Below are 20,599 nucleotides of genomic sequence, written 5' to 3' on the forward strand. Positions count from 1 at the left end.
ATTTTACACTAAAACCAGCGGTTTGTCATTGTAAAAGTTTTGAGTATAAGTTCTTTGATCTTTTAGAATTGTGAGTATTAACTTTTTCTTTTAGCTTAATTATAGTGTGTCAAACTCATAATACATGACATCAACAGTACTATTAATGTATTTATTTATTTAAAATAGTATTTGGGTAAAACAACTACTTCATAAAAGACCAACATGTTTAAACATTCACAACTACTATATGAATATTGAAGATAAGTTGGTTTCTTGTTACAAAGTATCAACTTATTATTATTTTTTTAATAGTATGTTACACAAACAATAAAAATCTGTCCTATACTTAACTAGAAATAAATCTTATGATTTCATTTCTAACGCTAATACAAAATTATTCTTTTGCTTAATTTATTTGATTATACATCTCAACTGTAATTTTATTGCAGGCTGATGAGTAAATTATAATTAACTTACGAGCTAGATTGAATAGCACCAAACAAATAAAAAATTAACGTTTTGTCTGACTAGCACCTTATTTCGTTCACAAACGAATCCGAGGCAAAAAGATGCCTGAACATACATTACGATATGTAAAAAGTTAAAATCTAGTCATAGAAAGCATTGATTTTTGTGAGGTCCCTCATACGTTTGATTCAAACCAATTTTATTCAATTTCGATCAATTTGAGTTCAATTGGAAAAATTTGTCCTCTCTAAAGATAAAAGTTTACATCGCGCAATTACGTCTAACCTAATTACTTATACTCTACGCGTAAAATCATAGAAAATTATTTACAACATTATATCTTCAACAACCGAACGTCGCTTTCAATCAAACCGATCTCCAGAACATTCCATAACTGAATTCTCGCAATCATCTCTTCACACATCCCAGCGATAAATCGATCACTTGTTGGCGCCGATTTCGCTTCCGTGATGGCTCGAGGCTTTGGATTTCCTCTCGGGGTCCATAGCTATGGAGATGAATTCCTCGGAGATGCGTTTATCGAGGCCAGTGTAGGTGCGCGCGAGGTCCTGCTGAAGCTGGCTGTCCTCGCCGATCGAGGCCATCGGCTTGTTAGCCGATTGCTGCTGTTGGCTGGAGGAACGTCGCTGACGGGCCTCACCGCCACTGTCCGAATGCTCGGAGGAGTGACGGCGCTTCTTCTGCTGTTGCTGCTTGCCTCGGGCCTTTGACATAGATTTCTCATTAGTCAGCTTATCGGTATTCATGCCATATTATTAATAAACAATTTTTCGCGTCGAACTCGCATATATACAAGCTAAAAAAAAATTTCAAGCCTCCTTCCGATAAAATCTCTCGGACTCTACACCCATAAATATCTCCAGCGCGCACTTTCCCACCGCGTCGCTATCTCCCACTAATCAGCTGCCTCCGCGTCGTGATAAAGAAGCTCTATCCTCCTCGAAATTTCAATGGGATATAATCGATCGTGGCGAGCTGCGCATGACAATGGAAAATAGGAAAAACGCGATAGTCGCGTTGCATGTGCACGCACGCCGCGGGAGAGAAAAAAAGCGGTGCTTAATTAGCCGGAATGCGGCTCGTTCGTGACTTACGATTTGCGAGGGCGGCCTGGCGGGATAGGCTGCTGCAGCCATGTGGGCCGGTAGCATGGGTACGGCTCCGTAGGCTGCGGATGGTGGTGGAAGGAAGCCACCGGCGAATTTCCCATGCGGCGCTGGCATTCCGTACGGAGTCTGCAATAGAGATATGTAGAGGTATAATGAGGTGCGTGACCATGGTATTTTGGTTCTTAGAGGGACGTGAGTGGGTGAAAGAATGTTTTTAAAATTTTGCAAAAGTCAAGAGCAAGCAACTTTGTTCTTACGGTAATAGCACATTCGCGATCGAAAGGCACGTTCGTTCCCATCGAGACTACTTATACACACTGAGTCGAGAAACGTATTATGAAGTGCGCTAATAAAAACGCGTTAAACGCTCATCACGCTCTATACAACCTCGCGTTGGCAATGATTACCCACAGACCCACATACAATCTAATAACCATCATCATCTTCCTCGAGAAAAAAAATCACGACACGCTGGGAAAGAGGGATATAAGCGAGTGGCCGTCCTCGAAATTCCTCGAAATGTAGGCACCCGATCGCCCGAAGCCATATTATACACTCTCGTACACACGTCTTTGCATTTTCGCATCGTTAACGCCTCTATCTCTACCTATACGTACGATCACTTCTTAAAGTCCTCTCACCGAGTTTCCATACACCTGTACTATGCCGATCTTAAAAATCGGTATATAGGATATAATACCGATCTCAACGAATGTGAAAGTCATTGCGCTCTCGCGTGTATGGACAATGTTTTCAGTGTGTTATAAGGACGTCGGCGAAGCGTGTACTAATTTTTCCTTTGATTTATCGGTCTAGGTGTTCTTTTCGCGATCGGTGTAGATGGCGCGCGTTGGATAGCCGATCGGCCGGCTGGTGGCCGTGTCTGCGATTTGACGCTAATGTATGCATGCAAATCGAACCCGACGGGTCGGTGTATATAATGCATTTTAATGCTGTATTTTTTTTTTGTAAGAATATAGTGCTATTGTTTGCGAGAATGCAAGGCAGGTGTGATTTATCGTTTGTTTGGTGCTCTGGATATGTAAAATAAGGTATCTCGGAATTCGCGTGTATTTAACTAGGATTTTTATGTTTCTGTCGAGTAATAAGTTCGCTTATTTATATGAAAATACACAGTCGTATAAAATTTGGCTTTTCATTACCTTAATCAACGCATTAACAACTTTTCCTCGAATAATTAATAGCCTTAATTAAATCTGAAATTATTCATCGATTCGATAAGAAATTAAAAATCGCATATACTTAAATTCGTTATCAATACTGCCCATACAGGTTCCCCTCTAACGCACAGCATCGGCTTGTACTACAAATAACACAGCAATCGCCAGCTGATTTACAAGTTTACACAAAGAAAACTATCGGTCTGTTCAGCGACCTAAAATGCAACCGCGCGCTTTTTAAATTTTTCCGCAAATACGGCGTGTAAAGCAGCCGTTACAGTGCTCCCGTCGAGTTTACTACCTATTCTCAACTCTCAGCGTATGTATTCTCTATACTTTAGCCATAACCGCTCTCTCGGTACATAGAAAGTCAAATAAACGTCCGTCGGTGCATTTTACCGCGGTTTAGCAAATAATCAACGTTTTCACTTTTTCCTTTCCCTAATTCTCTCGTAAAACAATATACGCGAACCATCTGAAAATTAAAAACTCCGCCGGATCGATCAAAGTCCACATCCAGAACAGGAAAAAAAGATTTCCCAAGAATGTGGCTCATCAGTAGTACAAAGCGCGCGCGCGCGATCGATCAATTTCTAAAATGCTAATCCGCGGAGCGAGAGATAAAACGGGCAACGGGAAAGAGGATGAGCAAGACGAAGCCTCGGTCACTTTGTCTCTTGAACTTTCTAGCGTCTCACTATAGCTGCGACTGATTCTCTCCGAGAGAGTCTCGAGGTCAAGCGAGATCGTGAGAGATCATCGCCGAAAGAAAAGCGCTTGGAATGGAGTGAGAGTCGCGACGGAAATCGATGTATTTTTGGGATGTGTATCTATGCTGATGTTGTTGGTATTCTATTCTGTGCATTGTTAATTCTTAACGATGGCTCTGAGATGCGTTAACTTTTACTGCCTGCGGCTTTATCTTCGCGTTGTAATGTGAGAAGTGAAAATCGCGGAAGTAGACATGCCTCCGTTGTGACATCTTGTGCCTTGATGCGCGTAGTTTAGCATATTGTTGCGTCACTTTTAGCAGCTTTTTTAAGCGGTCGTTCATCCTTCGATATTGCGTAAATATTTACGGCGCGATTATATGCTTCAGCAGACGACTAGAGCTATTGCAATTTGTCAACGGAAAGTAGAACGCGTATACGCGATATTGATTATAGCCTAGAAATTAGAGATTTCTTTTGACACAAAAGAGCTCGTCGACGACACCATAAAGTCAACAAGCCTGAAATTAATTCGAAAACCTGCAAATTAAAGTACTAATAACGTACATTACACACATCAATTACGGATTTCCAATGACTCTGCGATTCCGACGAAAAGCCAGACCGACGACTTCGCTATTACAATAATGACTCGATGATTTTCGATTCTACCTCCGGTGTACAAGCGCATAGTAAAAAAAGAGATCCAAAACCCGCACGTGAAAATCGATTCGAAGCTTCGTCGCTGCGCGCAAATGACACGCAATTACATCGGGAACCGAAAATAAATCAACTCTCGGTACTTCTCGCGCCTCTAATCACGTCAACCACCGCAAATCTTCAGCCGAGAGATGATTGCCGTTTTTATCAACGATTACCGAGCGCCGGCTCTCGATCATCGCACTCGCCGGAAAAAAAGAGAAAGAAACGCGATAATGGCCGACCGCAAGCTCTCGTGTACGCGAGCGAATTTCTCTTTTCTCGATGCGCCTGCGCGAATTCGTCTTCGCCCTTATACACTCTTGCAGGAATTCCGAGAGTACTTATAATAAAGTTTTACTGTGTATAAAGCCTGGCGTAATTGCTTTAATTGCGTCAGTAGAGATTTACGGTGTCTCGGCGGTGACGCGCGCGCAATTGATAGTAATTGTGAGAACGGCCGTTTTGAATTTCGCGGGCTTTTATTGCGCGCGGGAGTTTCGTAAGACGCGGGCAAAAACGTACCGCGCGAAGATATATTTTCTCGGCCGTTTCGGCGAAATGCCGTGATTACAGGGTGTGCTAAGGCGGAAAGGTGCAGTGAGAGATAGATACATGTATACAGAGGAGTAGAAAGTATGCGCGGGTATGTGGAGGTGAAAAACTTGGATAAAAAATGGGTCTATAGTTATAGAAAGTAGACGTGTATATAATTGAGCATGTAATGCGGAATAAATTTGAATACATCAGCTGTATGCATAAGTGTGTGCGGAGAATTCGGGATCAGTTTAATGAAGTAATTGCGAGCAATTTGCACAAAATTATATTGTAACGTTTAAATTTCCTTACCTGCATCATGGGGTGCATAGGCACGAGCGGCTGTACGACGTATATCGGCTGGTTCTTACCGCAGGCTACCGGATGGTTCTGAGCTATGACCCACTGGTGCACCATATTTCGGGTCTTGAGGGTCTTGCCGTCAACGGTAGTCGTGACGGTGACGTCCTCGTCGTCGGCCTGATCGTCGGATGGTCTGAGACAGCCGCAAAGTTTAGGCGCCAGGGTGACGCAGGTGTAGCCCGAAACAAAGAGCTCGGCGACACTGGCCACCAGGAGGCCGATACTGGCCAGCAAACCGGCCCAGCCTTCCTCCACTTCGATGCTTTCGTCGTCCTAAGGGTTGTCGTATTTTTGGTCAGTATTTAGAACAGGATATTAGAGTCGAAGTAGTCGATCGCGAAACGCTGAAGTACTGCGGGAAAATTTGCCAAAAATGGTATACCATAGGCGGTTTCGTAACGCGTAGGATTCGGTAGCCTGTACACAATCGACGCAAATGATTCGGCTTCGCAATACCATTTCGTTTTAGCGTGAGAACTTGCATCCAGGTCTATCGATCATAATAACAACAACAAACAAATCGGAGTTTCCTCACTTTTATATCGGATGATTCATAATACCCACAGTAGAACTTTTTCATAGCGTCGAATTAAATTTAATTATACGTCAATTTTTTTCAATTAAAACGATTTCTCGAAATCGTTATAACGCGAAGCCGGAGAGAAATTACGCTCCGTACGCTCACGAAACATCCGTAATTGAAATGAAAGCAGATCTTCCTACGTTTTCATCACGAAGAGTGTATCGCTCCGCGAAAAATCCGCAATTGCTAGTGAAGTAAGACGAAACCCATATCGTATTCCCGATAATTAGCTTTTCAGCGAATCTCGATGCAATATCGCTCAAAATTAGCAATCATACGCTACCGAGATCTTTTTTCTTTCCTATTCCTAAAAATCAGTGAAAATCGGAGAAATCCTCTAACTGACAGCTCCAAGTGCCCACATACATCACACACTCGCCGCGAGAGATCCTAACGAGCTCAGACTTACACACCGAACCAAAGAAAAGCCGAAGCAATTATCATTCATGCTCTCGTGCGTGCGCAAATCTTCCGCAGCCCATCGCCATAACCACAGATATACATAGGTATACGCGTGGAATAAAGAAGAAGCTAATCTCTATACCGGCTCGGCGGGGGCAGCGACGCGTGAATCGCGCGTCGATCGGACCGAAGCGTCTGTTATCTCCATCTCGCATCTCTTTCTCTCTCTCTCTCTCTCTCTCTCTCTCTCTCTCTCTCTCTCTCTCGAGTCTACGCGCGTATATGGATACGCGCGCGAAAGCGATTAACGCGTCGTTAAGCACCGATTCGCTTGGCTGTAGGATATAGCGACGTTGGAGAAACGCGGGGGTGGTGAACATTTTTAGAAGCTTCTGCTGCTGCAAATAGATCATCGATCGCGACAATATAGCCCGAGTGTGGAGAGTAATAACATCATCCATTAAGATCCGTGTAAAGGCCGGCAATGAGAGCAGCAAAAGGAGGTAAAATCTGACAGTTGGAAAAAAGCCATATATTGAACCGGCGTGACTGGTAAAATCGCGCGCGGAGGCAACGATGATAAATTGAATCGATACCGCGCGAGAGTCGAGTGCGAGAGCTGATAAAAATTTCGGAATTTTTCTGTTTAATAGAAATTCACCACTGTATATATACGTCATGTGGAGTTTCTCGTTAAGACGAGTATGTGTATCGGATAAGCTCTATTGATAAATTTCCAGACATTCTTCGAAGGAAAATAGACGTGATTTTGTGGGGCCGTCAAAACATTTACTGCCTTTGTCGAATTAGAAACGAGAAAAAGCTTCAACACACTCGATAAAAGCCCTCTAATAACCGTCAATTATAGGCGTTCGAAAAGCCATTTCCCAGTTGACCAAAAAACTCTCTCACATACACACACTTTCTATTCAAACTCTCTCGACTATTCCATTCACAAAATGCAAGAATCTTTTTTTTCATTCACAAGTATATGCGATAGACCCAGCCGAAATTCAACAGGTTTCCCCACCGTCCAATAAAAATGCGGGCGGCCACTTGACTCGATCGCGTCTGCTATATACACACACACACACACACATATATATATATATACCTTGACCGTGTTATATACACAGCCTTGGCAGTGAACTTTCTCTCGGTTTCGTCGGTGGTCCGATACATCGGGTCTCTCTTTCTCTCTCACTCACACGTGCAAGAGCTGAGCAGTAGCGGCAACCTTTTAGGAAACGGGGCCATCGGCGGCTCTGTGCTCCGTTAATTGCCGTCTCTTTCACGTGCATACAGTGGTATGTATATAGATATATTAATTCGCTATATCTGCTTATGAGTTTTCACGCGAGGAGAAAACGAAACCGACGCGAGACGGGCATGTGGAATGTATTTTTATGAACTTTTAGAACTGCTGATCGACGATCGCATCGCAGGTGTGTCCGCGTGTGAACGATCGTTATTCACTGGCTGGGAAAACTTTGTTCTCTCGGCGATCGACAAAATTTTCGCCAACGAGTCAACAGCTGTTCCGCCAGTGTAAATACGAGCGACAATTTTGCCAATTACGCGGGAAAAACATTTGGAAAACGCGGCGAGGAGGAATGCCGCGCTATCTTCGAGAAAAAAAATTACCGCGGTATTTTTCACCGGCTGCAGCAGCGCGGTTTAACATTCTTTCGAGAGCTCTGTGTACTTTCACTTGAAGAAAGGTATTCGATTTTTTTTTTACAACAAGAGCGAACGAAGACTATTTTTTTATTACGTTTTTTTTTACGGTGAGTTAAATATTATGAAAGGTCGTTCGTTGTTGTTGCGGGCGTGTGACGTTGTCGTGGGCTGAGCGAGAGTAGGTATGTTATTACGAGAGCTAGTTAGGTGAAAATGGAGGACAGTTATTAATGAATGGAAATTGATAGCTTGTGCAATTAGCGATCGTCGTTTCTTTTGAATTCGTGTGAAGGATTACCCAAAAAGGATCACTGGTTATTATATTTTCCAATTATACAAGTACGACTAAAGTGCGAAGTCTAACGCTGAAGTAGTGCAGCGCGGCATAGACTTGTTATTAACTTTTTGCAAATAAAAACTTTATAATAAAACGTATAGAACACGTGCGCGGAAGGTTTCATTAAAACAGGTTACGTTTATGGTTTACAGGTGACCCAAATTTGGCGACACGCGTCTGTTAAGTCAACCAGCAAAACCTGTTCTTTTTAAAAGCTGGAATTTCTTCCGCCAAAAAAAAAAATGAATGACGGATATCGGAGTTATCGGTCATTGAAAAATGTCGAAACGGGAAATCGGATGATTTTTTAAAGATCATTTAATTAACACGTTGTACACACCCTAATTTGTATTTCATCTCACTTTACCGCAAAAAATTCCGACGGAGAACTGAGAGATTTGCTCTGCTATGCGATTAAGTAATAAATATAAGGAAACTCATTGTGTGCTACAGCCAATGCTGTATCATCACGGCTGATTTAACACGAAAATCCTCAGCGAGAGTCGAGCTAACCGCGAGAGATCCTCTCAGATTAAATGCTCCTGATATGCTCGTTAGATTACACAACTTTTTCGTCTCGCGTATAATCATGAGATCATCCAGTTGTAATACTATATAATACATACAATTTCGGCGCACTACTGGTATATATCTATATAAACATATCAGCGCACGCACGACCCCGATTTTCCTCGGTATAATTTCTCGCGCGCGAGATTTTCTCTCTCTCTCTCTCTCTCTCTCTCTCTCTCTCTCTCTCTCTCTCTCTCTCTTACGCGCCGTTTTAACTGTACCCATATATACACACACAGACAGAGCGAGGCGCGTGCGAACAATCCGCGAGTTTTACCGTTCGAGTAATTTCGCGAATTTTCAAAGGCTTTCCGAATGCGTGTACGTGTGTACAGCGAGCTGTACGTGAGGAAATTAAATAGAGCGGCGCGTAAAACGCAGCCGAGAGTAGGCTTGTAACGGTGAGGTTAGCGCGTGATAAGATCATCGTATATAACACAGCTCGATGAATGAGAGTAGCTCCAGCTGAGTCGAGGTATATATTAATTAGAGTTTATTAATCGCTAGTTGATTACATTCCGAATTTGAAATTCTCGCCAATGATCAAATATTCTAATCCGACCATCGACGCAGACAAACCCAAGTAAAAACCAAAAAAACACTTACCGGAAGCGTGAGCTGCGTGACGTCCGGCGCAGCCCTCTGAGAATCCCTGACAACCGCCGTGAGTGCGGTGATCGCAGCCATGTTGGACAGGGCCAGAGCTACGAGGCTCGAGGCCAAATGCGCCGAGGAGAAGCCGGAAGTCGTCCTACCACTCGAACTCGTGGCCAGGGTTGCGACTACGCCCAGAGCACCGGCTACCAGGGCACCTGCGCCTGCCCAGAGACCAGCTCCCGAACCGCTCAGTGCGGCGCCGTGGACTAGAACCAGGACACCGAAGACCACCAGCACGACACCTGTTGAGGAATTTCGTTGTTTTGTTATTTTGAAATTGCGTCGCTTAATTTTGAATTTATTTTTAAGATAAAATTTACGGTTGCGTTTTTAAGAACTCTCATTACGACGATTTGACGCCTCTGCAGCGTGTATAATTGGAGTGTAATGCAACGCGCCTTTAACTTTGCGGTAATACTCAATGCAGAGACATTATATTCGGCTTTTAATTGTCGCCTTTTAAATTGTTTTCACACTCTAATTATACTTCCTGCTCCGTAGCTTGGCTCCGCGCGTTGGGGCATTATTACCATTCCGGGTGTGCATGAATTTTTGAAAGAAGTTTCGAAACGCATAATGTCCCGCGCATAATAATAGTTCGGTGCGCTGTAATTTTCAAAAAATATTACGGATTGCTCAATTCGGATTGCAAATGACGAAGTGATTAGTGGACACTTCGTTACCGAAACTTTCGTAACTCGAAAATTCTCGAACTCTACACTGTAGAGGTCAAAGCTGGACCCGAGCGTTTAGAGGAAAAAAAGGCTTGTATTTATTACCCTTGATTTGCATATCTAAAGCCTCTGAAACCCCACGAGGGAATTTATTGACGGATAATCGCTCGCGCTGCATTCCTCGGCTTTTAATAGCTTCGCGATATGGAAAAGACACTTTGAATGTGTCAGCGATGAGCTCGAGATGAGAGGTGCGATGATTGGCAAATCGATGCGACACCTTCTCGCACAATGGCCACATTTGCCTTCAATGCTTGTTATAACTTATACCGCATCAGCCCACTATACTGTTGCGGAATTCGAGTTGCGTAATTTTGGCTGGATTTTTTTTCCAGCTCGGAGTAATTAGAAAAAAGGGTTGGTGTATGGTCGATGTGACGTAACGACAGAGTAAAAAGTATACACTGATGGGCAGTAAAGTTTTACGGCGTTATAAACGATGTATAATATTCGAGAGAGGGACCTTGAGGGTGATTTCGAGATGAAATTAATAGCGAGAGTTTTGAGGTCGTTTTTTGGTACACGGTTTTTTTTTAATCTGGAATCAGCTGTAGCAATGCCGAGCGACGTGGAATTATTTAATTGGAAGCATCTTTTGGGACGATTAAAAAATTTATTTGTGTGTGTCCATAAAAACGCGCAGGTAAAAAAGCTCTGGATTGCAATACGCTTTTAGAGCTTATCTCGTTTAATTGTCGCGTTATCGAGTCCGCAGAAGAATCTCGACGACGGCTTTACGACCCTGACATAGTATAATGAGCGTTCAGCGAAAGTTTAAATAAACGCGCCGTAGCTATATCTCAGTAGATACATATCGGCAATGGTCAGACCCGCGCATTAAGACAGCTTTCATTGATTTTTCATACTCTCACATTCGCGAGCTATACAAGAGCTTGAAAATCACCTCCTTATTATTTCCGATAATCAGCTCGACTCGGACGGCACATTCCTCGGTCTCTCTCTCTCTTTCAGCTCGAGTCGACAAAAGAAAACTAAACAGGGACGGTTGTACATCCGATACATTTTTGCGGTGCCGCATACGTAAGCTAGTTTTCCAAGGCGGCGCGTCACGCTCGGGATGAATCGCGAAGAAAGACCGCAACAAAGCCAGAGGGAGATGATATAAAAAATAACAACGAAAGAAACAGGCGCAGCGGATGGAAAATGAACACCGCTCTCGTGCGGAGGTATGGCAATAAGAGCAAGAGATGTAGAGATGACCGCAGGTCTTAAACGGAACTTTGGTGTCGGTTACTAGCGGGGAGGGATACCACTTTTGCGATGATGTTCGACGGGGAAGATTCCTGAGGTGGGTATGGATTCTTTACTTCAGATTTGCTGGACGCTTTCCGAGAAACGATGGGAAAATTGTGTACAGTTTCGACGAGTTCATGGAGATTTTATGGAACGGGAGCAATTGGAAGCTTCTTTCTCTTTTTTTATCGGTTTTTCTTCTTCGAGGCATTTTACGACACCTTGTTGTGAGTGACTCACTTTTCAAAGTGTAACACTTGGCGGTGGATTTCTCGCGCGATAGAAATGAAAATATGCGATTCCTCCAAATAACTCACCCAACAGCAGCTGTCCACAGGACGTGAACATGAGCACGTTCGAGTCGTCCTTAGGCTCCTGCGGTGGCTGCGGCTGTTGCTGCCTGGGCTTCTGATGCTGCTGTCTCCTTCCCGTCTCGATCAGTCCATCCTTCGAGTGTTTGGACTCGAGACAGCTCTCGGGCTTCGACGACGTCCTCGTGCTGTCCGTCATCTTCGACGCTTTGCTCTCCTTCGAGTCGCTGCTGTTGTTGGAGTCCTGACTCCTGACCGTCGAGTCGGCAGCTGCTACTTGATGATGATGATCCATGTTCTCTTCTTCTTCTTCTCTTTATCTTCGCACAACAATCAAGCCCTTGGCATATCACACTTTGTTCTCCCCTTGATCACACTCACTAATTATAATCGCGTCTAATTAACGCTTCTCTCTGCGCGGTATGCGGTGTATAACGATGATGACTTTTAAGATCACTACGGGGGAGGGAGCGTAGGAGAGTATAACTTCCGTTTTTTAATTTCACGCTTTTTTGCTCGCGGCGCTACGCGAGGCAGAGCCGAGTACCGTTTCCTGCGCCTCTTCCTCTTTCCTTGATCGCAATTAGGAGGAGAGCGAGCGCAGGTGGCAATTAATCGATTACGGCTGGAATGATGATGATGATGAGGGCGATGGCGGTTGCGTCAGTAGCGACGAGTGGCGCCCGGTCATCCGGACCGATGTGGGGCTGATCTGTAACAGAGAAAGAGATGTAGGGATTGATTAGTTGGTGTTGTGGGTGGCTTCGTTTCTGGCAATAATATTTTTTTGTCGCGTTTTCTAATTTTCCGAGGAGAAAAGATGTCCAAGATAGGAGAGGTGATGTTATCGCAGTTCGAATGAAACTGAGCTATTACGGTTCAACGCTCAATCTTATTGAGCCATGACATCACAATAGATCTATTATATTCGGAGTATAGCTTTCAAAAGAATAGCTCGTGTGAAATATAAGAAATGACTGTTGAACTTTTATTCCCGTAAAATAAAGGAACAACAATAATGAGAGGAAATGCAATTCCTCACTGATTATACGTGTGATAACTAGTTTTTTACGCTTTTTTGTCAGAGTTTACAGAAAAAAGTAAAAAATAACTCCTATTAAAATTTATACGACTCGACTTACAAATCGATTCCGGTATTTCGCAAGTATCTTCCAAACCGGAATCAAAGTATTTCAACTCACGCGTGTACATCTTTTATTATAATTAATTGCACCTGTTACACGCGAGGAACATTCATTTCAATAAAATCAACGATTTATGAGTATCATCAACCTTTTTTTTCCACCTGCTGCACACCATCGATGAAAAATGAAATCCCATGTAATAATCTCCGGACTACTAAATCCCGACCCACAAAAAAGCCCGTCGAAAGTCAAACATCGGCTCTTTATCAAGCTACCCCAGAAAAAAGGACTCTCTCCTAAGCACACAGTTTAATTAGGTGCCGTAAACGGAAAATGTTAACATTTTATACTGTGCTATGAACGAATCGTAAAAGACGGGACAGAAGTGGAACGCTATTAAGACTCGGGCTGCGCGCGCGAGCGCGCGAATGTAGGATACTTTAAAATGTAACCAAACCACCTAGAAAGCACATTCTTCTTTTTTTTCAGCGCGAATGCACTTTACAGTTATTATTCCTCTATTTCATCGGAGCCCGAGGGAAAATTAACGACGCCTGTGTCTGTGTGTAATTCGCGAGTTGAAAATAGGAGAAAAGAAAAAAAACGGTGCATGCGTGTGTGGGAAAGGATGTGGATGCGGAAAAAGTTTATGATTCAAAAGTGAGAGACGATAAACCTATCAAGCGCGTTGTCGTTTTCGAATTGGAGTTTTTACTATTCGAGAGCGGAGAGTTGATTTTTTCATGGTTGAAAGCTTCACTGTGTGAATATACTGCGCCTGAATATGTTTAAAACATATTTTGCATTTTTTTTTTCAAATAAAGGCTGAATTTTATTAAAAAGTGCGAGTTTTTTGATTTTTGAAAAAAAAATTTTTCATAATTTTTCATAATCCATGGCACATCGTCACAAGAACCATCAAACCATCGTCCACAACAGCACTTCCACATAACATAAACTAAAAGAAATCTCGTACATAGCGCACACCGCCTCATCTCTCTCGGCGCATCAGATATCAGTAGCTCCGCGAATACCCTTTGCGAGCATCGAACTCTCCGCGCGCGTATCACTCGTTATTTTCAAAAGCGACCCTTACTTTTCTTTCTCTCTCTTCAAGAATCTTCGATCTTCGATTAATCGATGAATCTTCGATCGATCACAACACTGGTCCGTACGAATATCTCGCGATAAAACAGCTCGAAATAAGCAGTGACTTTGATTATTTTCACTCGCGCAAACTCAGCATCGCTCCGGCGAGCTGCGCGTCTGGTCAGTGACTGGCGCGAGTTGCAGGTTGCCGCGGCTCTTGCGCCTTTCTCTCTCGCGGCCGCCGCAGCAGCAGCAGCGGCGGCGGCTCCTTTCCTCCTTTCTCGACTTTTCTTCTCGATTCGCTGAGAGTATAGAGCTGTGTGTGTATGTGTGTGTGTGTGTGTGTGTGTACCTGTTCGCGTAGATCGAGACAAGTGTCCCCTATTGTCGTCCATCTTTGGGATATATCGGGTATGAGAGAGAGAGAGAAGGAGGTGGGATGTTTTGTAAATATAAGTGACTGCGAAGCTGGAGGATTATGTATGGGAAAGTCGAAGGAGTAGGGGAGAGGAATTATGGGGATCGGGCGGAGCTTTTAAATTCCGCGCGTTTTTATCGCGTGACGCCGGTGCGCTAGTCGTGTAAATAGGATATGGTATTCGCAGGGGCTTGGAGTTGGGTTTGTTGATAGATTTTGATTTATTTGAATTTTTCTTATTTCAACCCTTCCACCACAATGCTAATTATTCGTGAATACCTGCCGACGCGAATCAATCACGGCTGTAGATTTTCATTAGAACAATAAACATTCTGTTCCTATCATTCATCAGCTGCTAAGTTAAAATGAGTTCTTCATTGTTGTCTGATTTATCGATTCTATTGCAGTGTCTATAAGAATGCCCTTCGAATGATATTTATTGATCCGTTCGTATACTTGTTATTAAATTAATGGAAAGTTGCTAATGATTTGTACTGTGAGGTACCCTGCAGCATTGTCTTATTTACACTTATATTTGAAATATACGATTTAAAAAATTATGCTAAATAATTAGGTTATATTAAATTCGACAACACATTGGTTTCTTCAAATGCAGTTCCTATCATTCTTTTCTTCCTGGTAATTTGTATTTCCTCGTTACATAATTATAGCTGCCTCTATTGTCATTCATGTTGAGGTAGAGGAAATGGATGGTGTTAATTAATAATCCTGAGAAATAAGCGAGAAAGTTCAAGCTAATCTTATTTGTTACACGCGTATGAATTTCATGTTAACAACATCGCCCGCAAAATATTGGGCTTCAAACCAACAATAAAAGAGTCGAAAAATCCAAGCAAACAAACTAAATCCCCGCGAAATTCCGCAGATTCTTCGATAAGCGCGAAACAAGGAAAAACCCATGCAAAGCACATTCCTGGCCCCAAACAGCATCATTATGCTTCTCCTCCTATTTATTATAAAACCGACATCGTTTTTCCCCCCTTCGTTATACCAGCGCTTGGAATCCGAGCTCGTACACTTCTTTCTCCGTATCCCTACGGTATTTTCCCTTCGTCCTTCCGCATTAGTTCTCGCACTTTTTACGTCATTTGTTTTGCTATGAGAACTGAAGTTTTGCGTTTATGTTGATGTTTATAATATATAAATTAATTAATCTTGCTAATCAATCCATTGTCGAATACTTGACATTATGAAATGTCTCATGAATGAATGCGAATGTCAGATGCCACGAATTCCTAGTAAGAAAGTTAGAGTACTTGGCGCATATTAATTCGAGAACCGGTTTCTATTTGCTCTGAAAATTTACACAAAAACCCAATTTATATGTTTCACCGTGTTGACTGTGAGTTTATTTGGTTGATTATTATATTAAGGTCATAACGTTTTCTTAATATATTTACACCTGTTATTTACTAATATGATGCGCTCAACATCTGAAAAATATATATTGAATGAAATTATACAATGCAATATTTAGTATGCATTCTATTCGAGATTAGTTAACGCTACGAAACGCCAAGTTTTATACCTAGTGTATATCAGATATGAATTTACCCTGGTAGATAATATTATCATTATTCAAATAATCAACTTCGATAATTGAAGAAACATTATGTATGACTTTCGTTTGTAGGTTGCAATCATCGATAGTTTCTAAATATTGCAACCTTGAAAGCTGGATCGATCTGTTCTGGGAAATGCGGTATGCGAAAATAACATTTTTACTTCGCATTTTAAATAATCGATATGGTTCACTTACTTATTTTGTTATAGTAAAAGAAAAATGTCTTTTGTCGAGGTAAATTCTTTAGCAATGCACCATGCATCCAATACTCAGTATTTTACAGTTCGCTAGAACTCAGTTTGTAGTTTGCATACGTTACGCTTGTAACTGAAAAGTCAAAATAGACATTTTAAATGTATATTATATTGAATAGTACTTATCAAATGTATTTTATCAGACTGTTTTTGTGTGTTGCATTTAATATTATTTTGTGTCACTGCTTTAATTCGCAGAAGGAAGTTGAAGTTTTAAATTGCCTAATGAATTACTTGACGGAACTGAACCAAATCCAAAAATCAACAATCATAAATACATCCCCGGATCAATTAACATCTACCAGTAATATGCATTAAATTTTATGAACCTTGAAAAATTAGACCTCTCCCTGGTAGAAATATTAAAGATGGATTGAGCAATTGTTAGTTAATTTTGGAATTAAAAATGTTACACATGACATTATTAACATTATGAAAGATAAAAATGGAATTTTCGCATCTACGATTTTGCGATAGGGCTGTTGAGAATATAGCGATACAAAATGATGCGGATAAAATTAGACTCCGCTGATTGCACGGGTGTATTGGTATAAATAGGTTTTTATATATATAACTCTCTGCATTCATGATTGAGACCTTGGATTTGAAATGATTTTGCTATTCATTAGGTAACCAAATGCATTTTACAGGCTGTTGTAAGGTCTGTGACGCCAGTTCTTGTAATCCGGAAAAGTTTCATATTTACTGCATACAGCCAAAATTTACCCATATCCGAGCGCATCAAATTTACGATCAGTAATAACTGTAACACGAGCCTCGATCGATCTGTTCTAGGTATTTATTGACGAAGAAATAACTTTTCCATGACGATTTGAGGTATTGATTCAACCTTTTTATAGAAAGATAATCAGTATTTATTTTTTTATAACCTATACACTATGAATAGTAATTTTTTGTCACAGTAAAACACATATTTGTTTTGTCAGATGACACTTATTAGCACTATACTATACATGCAATGTTCAGTAATTTTTTGCATACGAACAGCACAGTAGGTTTTCATCATTTTATAGTTTACATCCGATACGCTTGTAACTCGAAATCCAAACTAGACCTTTCAAATTGATCACGTATTCATCATATTTTTCAAATGCATTACAGCAAACTATTTTTGTGTGTTGCATTTAATATTATTTTGTGTCACTGCTTAAAGACGCACGAAGAAGATGCAGTGTTGAATTACGCGTTGAATTACATGAAGAAACAGATCCAAATCCAAAAGTCAATAATTATAACTACATTCCCGGATCAATTAACATCTACCAGTAATCTAGTGATTAGAAAAGTATCAGCTACATTTGCGTCAATCATTTTAGATACAAAAGAATTCATTGAATCTAAACAGCACAAAAGCGTTGTGATTAACCATATGCTTCATCAGCCATTTGAGCCAGAATTATTGTATGTAATTTTTTTACGCAATCGTTCTAAAATGTATAATCTCAAAGAGATTTTCAAACTATTTGAAATTTTAATGTATCCAAGTGATGTACCAAAGCATTTATTATTTATTATTGACAAGGATCCTATAGAGAGTACAGAAGTACTTGTAGACTATATATTTTCATACCAAATTTTGCATGTCACCGTGATTAAAATGATCGAATGCAGAGGTAGTAAGCATCTTCGTAGCGATGCTCAAGTTCTATTTGACAGTTCTATACATCAATACAACTCATTCGAAAATACTTATTCTACCTCATCCTCGTTAAAACAAGTTGATTCACTTGCGAATGAACAACTACAGTTGTACATATATACTTTAACCGAAGGCATTTCAAACTTTAATTTTTATTTTATGATCGGCAAAAAGTATTATGGAGACATGTGGCGCGCCGTTGATGAATTATTAGATGAAAAGATCTCGGGGGCCATTAATATCTTTAAAGGAATTGCGGCGAATACAAGTGGAAAAATAAAAATTGAAGTATACTTAAATTTTGGTCAATCAAAATCCTTGCAAGAAGTTCTAGTCATAGAAAAAAAATCTAAAATAAAGTATGGGATTTTTCCTACAGCGACGACGAAATTCATGTATGTTCCCAAACGCTTTGTCTTTCTATACCCACTTAACATAAATGTAGTAGCAAAACAGTATGGAAAGCGGAAGGTCACCTGTACCTACGAAGTTATTACTTTGGGCGTTTCAACCGTGATTATGATTTTATTTTTTACTAGTATATTTCACCAGTTTTTTCCCAACAAAATCTGGGAATCATACAATGTAATTTACATCCTGATCTCCGGACAGACATCGACATCCATTCCTGTCACTGCAATCGAGAGACTTCTATTTCTTTTTATGATTTTCTTCTCCTCGGGCTTTTCCATTTACGTCTTGGGAGAACTGGTGGAGATGAACTTTTTACGTATGGCCTATTTGGATTTGCATTCTCTCGAGGACATATTTTATCAAAACCTTTTTCCTTACTTTAGCAAATTTGGAAGAACAGCGACTAATAGTAGTTATTTTACGGACGACCCAATAATTCAAGAATTGATTCGCAAGCAGCCACACATTGGAAACGGCGACTTAAACTGCGTATTGGAATTAACTAAAAATGATAGTGAAGTAAAAAGTTGCATTTTGTTGGAAAATTACGGGCGTTTATTGAGCTCTAGTTATTCCTCTGGTAGGAATGGATGGATTCTGAGCTTCATCGAAGAACCTGTTATGTTCGGTTATTTTGTCATACACTCAGCAACAGAACAGGTCAGGTTCCAGGTGACATTTCACCGATTTCTGGAGTCTGGGATATTGGTTAAGTGGCATGAATTAAACGCAAAATTAACCGGAGTACTAGATAAAGAAATATTCGGTAATGATAGTTTTAATATCCTGTATCAGCGAGGTTTAAAGAGAACCAATCTTTTCGACAAAGAAGGTGAAACTATTCTGAACAAACTGGTGTTCATTCTCTTTATGGGTAACTTGTCAGCTATCGTTGTGTTTGCTATGGAGAATTTGTGGAAATATTTGAAGACAAAATTCTAGAAGAGAAAATATTCTTGGATTGATACCAGTACTGATGGCTGATTTATTGCACGAGTGTTGTTTTCAAGTTCTTACTCCACATTGATGGACCTGAAGTGATAACCCGAAGAATAAAGAAAATTTGAGATCAGCGTGCAAGTTTTGCATTAATATAAAAGTACATATAATTCACATGCATTTACACGACTTATTCAACAGCAACTATTGTATGGACAAAATCGATTGTCGCGTGTAAAAAATATACTTTGTAATAAAAATTGATTACAAAGCTAACGTCAATACATTTCATTATCCTTACGACCTATCCGTCATAGTCCCTCTACCTTCACCGACACCCCATACGACCTCCCTAATTAAAATCCAAGAATCCACATCTAATCCTAATTTCATCTCCAGCTCTCGCTCACCTCTAATTTACTTCCCGCGCATATGCGCGCTCGCACGCGATGTTTCATGCCTCGTTATACCTCCGCCTCGCGTTTTTTCATTTCCTCCCGGCGTTTTTGAGCCACCGCTCAACCGAGCGCACCGAAAACCCATATACCGGAGGTCAACGCATCCTCCGCAACTCGACTGATCCTATATTTCTGCCTTTTACGGCGATTATTGAACTTCCTTTGTTCGATTACGGCGAGAGTTCGGTTTTTACATTAACGACTATCGTGGGGCGAAAAAATTCGTTTTCTCATGCGCGCTATACGGCCATTCTTGCAAAATTCATGAATACATTTTTACTTATATATTACGCAGAGCAGAGGGGCTATTACTACTTGAGCGTAACGGACAGACTCGGTTAATTTCTCATGCGCGATCGTGCAGATATTGCGGAAAACTCTCCGGGGTGGATGAACTCGCCACAATGTGTACACGCGGATGTTTCTATATAATGAAATAATATAACCGCGTGCGTCCATTGGAAAATTTTCTGGATTCCGATTAATTAGGATTTTTGCCTATAGGTGCAATCGTTATCTCTGCGGTGATTATGACATTACATGCACTCGTTCATATGGCAGAGAGTATGATTAACAGGGAATCAATCTCGGAGAGGCCAATAGTAATTGACGATCGATTTTACGTAATCAACGTTAACAGCCGGTGGCGCGCGCGCGTGTACCGGTTTTCACTTTCTCGACTTTCCAGATCGATTGTCGGATAAATTTTACTTTTTTCGGACGTGTGTGAGTGGATATTTTTTTTTTGGTCGTTGCGCGTTTGTCAACGATTAAGAAGAGAGATAATTTTCATAGTTTTCCGGAGAGAAATTCGTTTTCAATTGTTAAAAATATGTCGATGTTTTATATCTTTTCGAATCGATGTATCTTTTATCACAATGATATGAAAGGTTAGTCCGAATCAGTTATCAAATAAAGCACGAGCGACTTAAGCAGTAGGTCTGAGATGACAGTTTTGGCATAGGTACCAGATATCTATATGCACGTTCCGCGTAAATTTCGATGTGGGAAAATAAGAAAGCACCTGTGCGCCACC

The 20,599-nt window shown here is 41.0% G+C and overlaps 1 protein-coding gene across 1 annotated transcript; it reads right to left on the bottom strand.

The window, feature by feature from the left end:
* Positions 1 to 282: 282 nt before the first annotated feature.
* LOC100678958 lies at positions 283 to 14,025 on the bottom strand. The gene is made up of 6 exons (XM_008215456.2): positions 13,843 to 14,025; positions 11,608 to 12,313; positions 9,252 to 9,544; positions 5,020 to 5,343; positions 1,566 to 1,706; positions 283 to 1,175 (listed from the first exon to the last, which is right to left on the bottom strand). The coding sequence occupies exons 2-6, from the start codon at positions 11,894 to 11,896 to the stop codon at positions 891 to 893; spliced, it is 1,332 nt and encodes a 443-aa protein (XP_008213678.1). The 5' UTR covers positions 11,897 to 12,313; positions 13,843 to 14,025; the 3' UTR covers positions 283 to 890.
* Between the last annotated feature and the right edge of the window lie 6,574 nt (positions 14,026 to 20,599).

The sequence above is a fragment of the Nasonia vitripennis genome, chromosome 3 (assembly GCF_009193385.2).
Source record: "Nasonia vitripennis strain AsymCx chromosome 3, Nvit_psr_1.1, whole genome shotgun sequence".
NCBI classification, from domain to species: domain Eukaryota; kingdom Metazoa; phylum Arthropoda; class Insecta; order Hymenoptera; family Pteromalidae; genus Nasonia; species Nasonia vitripennis.